Source organism: Nicotiana attenuata, chromosome 2, assembly GCF_001879085.1.
Source record: "Nicotiana attenuata strain UT chromosome 2, NIATTr2, whole genome shotgun sequence".
Taxonomy (NCBI): Eukaryota; Viridiplantae; Streptophyta; class Magnoliopsida; order Solanales; family Solanaceae; genus Nicotiana; species Nicotiana attenuata.
In genome coordinates this window covers 37,207,871-37,213,272 of record NC_031990.1, presented here as the reverse complement: position 1 = coordinate 37,213,272, position 5,402 = coordinate 37,207,871, and the positions used below count along the sequence as shown (strand labels likewise).

At 34.9% G+C, this 5,402-nt stretch overlaps 1 protein-coding gene across 1 annotated transcript; it reads right to left on the bottom strand.

The window, feature by feature from the left end:
* LOC109207496 (urease accessory protein G) lies at positions 1-3,580 on the bottom strand. Its single transcript, XM_019370432.1, has 7 exons — positions 3,383-3,580; positions 3,086-3,274; positions 2,110-2,170; positions 1,275-1,476; positions 959-1,080; positions 750-854; positions 1-269 (listed from the first exon to the last, which is right to left on the bottom strand). The coding sequence occupies exons 1-7, from the start codon at positions 3,445-3,447 to the stop codon at positions 186-188; spliced, it is 828 nt and encodes a 275-aa protein (XP_019225977.1). The 5' UTR covers positions 3,448-3,580; the 3' UTR covers positions 1-185.

The window sequence follows — 5,402 nt, the reverse complement described above, 5'->3', positions numbered from 1 at the left end:
AATGACCAAACGAACCAAGATAAATATGGGAAAATTGTAAGTTACATACTTTTGGTACATAAACTATGTAAAAGCACATTATTTAGAATATAACATTAGTCCAGACACAGATAATTGAACATCAGATGGGCATTGGAGAAGCCAAAAGATACAACATTGTTCAAGTACAAGTTTTCGCTGACATTTCAGTGCTTCTTATTGCCTGTTGCAACTTCCCAAGCTTGTAAAATGTGGTTCACTATGTCGTCTACGCCAACCCCATGCTTCACCTGCAGTTGAATCAACACATTCATATTGCAATAGGAATATGCCAGACAGTGTCATCAGATAGGGAACGTTAAAATTACAATAGGTGAGAATCAATTTCTCCGGGGGTGGGGTGGGGGTGGGGGTGGGAGGGACCCTGGAACATCTTCCTGTCGTGTAGGTAAGCACTAAGCAGTATCAATGAACCAGCCAACATACAATAGTGTCAATTGGATGGCACTCACCCTGGTGGTGCAGGATATAATAGCAGAAGTCTAGTCCAAGGAATGTGGTGCAGGATATATTAGCACAAGACTAGTCGAAGCATTCCTACAATCCTATCCTCGCACTCTAGCACTTTTCCTAATCGCACTATAGCACATTTGCACAATATTCTAGCAAATTTCTACACAGTATGAATGGCCGTGATTTAATTCGGAGTGTTATTTATACTAATAAATATACCCCAAAAAAAATGAATAGGGACGAGAAAGTTAATAAACCTGAGCAAAAACAAAAGGACCACCGTCCCGCATCCGAAGTGCATCCCGCTCCATGATAGACAGATCTGCTCCCACAGCTGCTGCCAAATCGGTTTTATTTATCACCTACAATTTAAGAACCAACAATTATATAATAATTTGACCATGTGTATACAGAAGTTTACAACTGATAAATTTAACAAGTCAAACGTGCAAAATAAGAAACATACAAGGAGATCTGCTTGGGTAATTCCAGGACCTCCTTTTCGAGGAATTTTATCACCAGCTGATACATCTATTATGTAGATTATGTAATCAGCAAGTTCCCTACTGAAGTTGGCAGCTAGGTTGTCTGCATTGAAGGAAATTTGGTTAAATGAGAGGAAACCTAAACTTAAACAGGTTATATCTGATCGTAGTGGTAATCCTATCTTCTTATCAAACCAAGTAAAGAAGTGACAGCACGAGGACCATCATTTTACTGCAAATATAAAGTCAAATATCCTTATTAGTTTGTGTGCACAAACAGTTTCTATGACCAATTACCTCCACCAGATTCACAAAGTAGTATATCTGCTTTGTACAAGTTAGAAAGCTCCTCAAGAGGTCCAAGGTTGATGCTTATATCTTCCCTAATAGCAGCATGCGGACATCCTCCTGTTTCCACTGCTCGTATCCTTTCCTCCGGCAGCGCGCCATGTTTTATTAAGAACTCTCCATCTTCTTTAGTGAATATATCATTTGTTACCTACAAGAAATGCATCTTAACAAAGACAAAATTCATTCTATATCTTAAAATGAAAAAAAGCTAAGATTTCATGAAAATAGACTTGCACTATATACTGCATTACTTATGTTGCAGATAAGCAGAGTTAATAGTGGAGCAATATATCAAAACTTAAATAACTCATCATTCGGAAAGTGATGAAAGAGCATAGGAGTTTCTGAACACCAAACACATGCTTGCACATTATCTTATTTCCTGTCAAACTAAGAAATGCCTAGTAAAGTCCCGAAATTTGGTCCGAAGTCTCTGCGGATGTCAATCTGTGATGTATTGGGAGGAGTTCTTAATGAAGAAAGAAATAAAACATGACATATCCAATTAATCTTCAAAAGGCAAGTGTAGAATAAAGAATATCGTTATGCCACTTGAATGACTCAATTAAAAAGGCATATTGCACATAATTGCATCTTCATCTAGAATTTCTAATGATTAAGTAGAGAAAGATATGAAGGCCATTGATCAAACTTTAGCTTCATACTTCAAACGAAAAAAGGGAATCCTCAAATTATAAACACTTGTGCATACTAACACTCATTCATGAAGTAAATATGGATTATGGAAAAAGCAAAACAAAAATCATTTGGCGGTACGTACTGCTGCAAGACTGTATTTGTCCCTGAGGAGTTTACATAATGCTAGCATTAAAGCTGTTTTCCTGCAAATGAAAGGTTATTTAGTCCCTTTAGATGTCAACACGTTCAACAACAAATTTGTACAAGCTAATTACAGAAGGAAAACTAAGTGGGGAAGAAAAGCAATAGCACAAATTAATGTCAATAAAATTCAATTCACTGCAGTACCTTCCCAAGGTAGGGGTAAGGCTGCGTAGACACTACCGTCCCCGGAGCCCACATATGGGATTATATTGTTGTTGTTGCCGTACCTTATAAAACTTGAAGTGAAAAAGGAAAATGTATGTGCACATATATAAATACACACATACACGCACACGCACGCAGCGAGAGAGAGAACTTTTGTCCTATATGCAGGGTTCTAAGGACTCAATTATCTTTAATCTGAAAAAAATGTGCAATATTTACTTGGCTTGCTGCACCTGAAAAAAAAAATCCTTCTTATTAAGAAATCCTCTTCCTGCTCTCGTTTCTCAAGGTCGCTTTTGTTCACTCACTCTTATCACCCTTTTCACCAGTTACTACTCACCCCTTCCCACCAAAAAAATAGAAATAGAATAGTTACCATTTTCCTCGGTTAAAGCTTAAATGCTACAAATCATATGGAAAACATAGAGAGCTAAAAATAATGAAATAAGACTAAATTGCAAAGCACTTTAATAATAGTGAAGAACTGGAAAAGTTACTGATATATTGAAGCTAAAATCTTGTATACACCTTTAGTTTCAAGCTTGGCATAAACTCACAAAACAAGAATGGTGAACAATCTAAAACTGTAGGCATCACTCTCAATTTAAGATACATGAGGCAGACTAACATCAATATTTGATATGAAGGAAACAAATACTGAAACCCTTTTACTTGTGCACACATCCCAACTATGCAGATAATAATTTATGAAAATTGGAAAATGAAAATTGAGGGAAAGCAAGAAATACCCAGTACCAACAGGGCCACCAATTCCAATAGTAAAAGCTCTTTCATTGAAGTTCCTGTTAATAAGTGGAGGTGCTCTTCTGGTAAAGTAGCCAGGAGAGTATATTGGTTCATGGGAGTGAGGAGCCAGCCCATCATGGCTATGGTATACCTTCCCATCTGCTCCTACCCATGTTGTTGTCTTTGCATCCCTGATGATAATAAATTAAGACAAATTTATTTAATAAAGAATCAAACAAAACAAAAAATGACAGAGTAAGTTTGTGAATTTGATGCTGAGATATCTTAAGGGAAAATACTCATGGCTATGGTCATGATGATGATGATGGTCATGGTCATGCATATGGTGATCTTGAGAAGCCATTTGACACAAGTCTTGAGAGATGGTGGGAGTGTGGAGACTCTCACAGGGGAACAGTAAAGGGATGAGATTCCAATCAACCCTTGACAAGAATATTCCTTAAAATTAAAAATATCTGCTGGAATCTCTTTATCAAAAAAAATTAATAATAATAATTTAGAGATAAGTCCCTTAAATTTGGTACTATTTGTTTAACCTTGTCCTTCCAATATAATTATGAACAAAAATCGTCCTAGTCCTATCCGTTTGAGGATTTCTTTTTTCTTTTTTTTTTTCTTGAAATGTTTATTCACACAAACTATTTACGTAAACACAAGTGTGTGTGATTTATATAAATTTTATCACTTAATTATATAATATATAATTTAATTTGATGTACATAATAAGTGTGAGTAAAATACTTAATTTTAACAAAATATGTTACTATTAAACATATATTTAACAGTGTCTAGAAAAGGGTGATAGAAACACAAACCAAAGAACAACACGTTGCTGCTCTTTGTTTCACCAAAAAATGACACGTTGGCATGCATCCCTCATATGACATCATTTTAAGATTCATATGTACTTCCCCCGAGGGAAAGTGATCACTTATACACACCCCTCCCCAGCTTATTATTTTTCGGTTTTTGGTAAATAATTTTGTGTAATGAAGGAACTATAATCTAGCAAATAATTGCTGCCTCAAAAGATTTGAGTGAAATATTTACCCAATTCAAAATTCAAATACATAAATAGTAAAATAGCCTCTTAAACTTTTTATAATGCTTTCGTGAAACTCCTTGACAATTTTATTTACTAATACTCTTCCATAACAACAACAACAACAATTCAGTAAAATTTCACAGGTGAGGGGCATAGGGAGGATAGTGTGTATGCAAACCTTACATTTAACCCGATGAAATAGAGAGGTCTCAGCTCAAGAAAACGAAAAAGACGAAAAGAGACAATATATCAGTACCATCAACAGAAACAATAGAAATAATAACATCATAAGAACCAGAAAATAGATGAAACGCAATAACAATAACCAGTAAATAAGGACCTGTTGGATTATATATCGCAGCGGAAGCAATTGCAGTATCATATTCACGTGTGAATTAAACAATTAGCACATACGGAGATTATTCGAGTTACCTCTTGAAGCGCGAACAAAGCAAATCAATATTCGTCTCCAGTCCCAGAGTTGCAAGACCTCAACAAACTTCCACAGTCTTCTATTGTTACCCAAATAATATCCGGAAAGAGAGAATTTTGGGTTGGCGAAATTCAAGGAACAAAAATGTGTGTTTTTTCAATGCAAAAAACGGCCAGTCATATCCCATGTATATATAGCTACATTTTTTTTAGGTTAAAACCCTTTTCCAAAACCTGTTAGGTTTTCATCTTCCACTAAGGAAAGGTTTCCTTTATTTCCTATTACTTAGGCACAGTAGGGACCACAGAATTTAATTAACAAAGCTTCCTATTATGGAATTAATTTCAAATTTTGAAATTAATTTCTTATAATAAATTACGAATTATTCCACTAAAAATTCGCAATTGCACTCCTTAGTTCAATTTCGAAATTCTTCCATAAAACGTTATTTAACTCTACATGTTAAGATTCAGATACTAACCAATCAAATTAAATTAATGACAATTCAATTTATTGATTACGTCCTTTAGACTTTCGCTTTCGGATACAAAATTCACCGGGCGGGTTTACACATGAAAACCTATAAGCTTTCATAAAGGAGTATCATCAATCTCAAAAACGGAGACATGAATTTTATCAACTAATAATTACTTCGTCAATGTATATCATTATTGTCCAATTTACCAGGCTTATTGACCCATGAAAGAATCTCGTCTTTTAATAAATCAAAACAATAAATGATATACACAACTAATAATAATTATATCTGTGAGCACGTGATTTTTGACCTAAGTGAATTGTTCCCAAAAATTCAAACAAG

Bases quoted from the DNA above. Each gene is read 5' to 3' on its own strand.
- LOC109207496 (XM_019370432.1), bottom strand. From the start codon at position 3,447: ATGGCTTCTCAAGATCACCATATGCATGACCATGACCATCATCATCAT. The intron at 1,477-2,109 runs GTACGTACCGCC...CATTTCTTGTAG, and splicing joins ACAAATACAGTCTTGCAGCA to GTAACAAATGATATATTCAC. The intron at 270-749 runs GTTTATTAACTT...ATTCAACTGCAG, and splicing joins GTCCTTTTGTTTTTGCTCAG to GTGAAGCATGGGGTTGGCGT.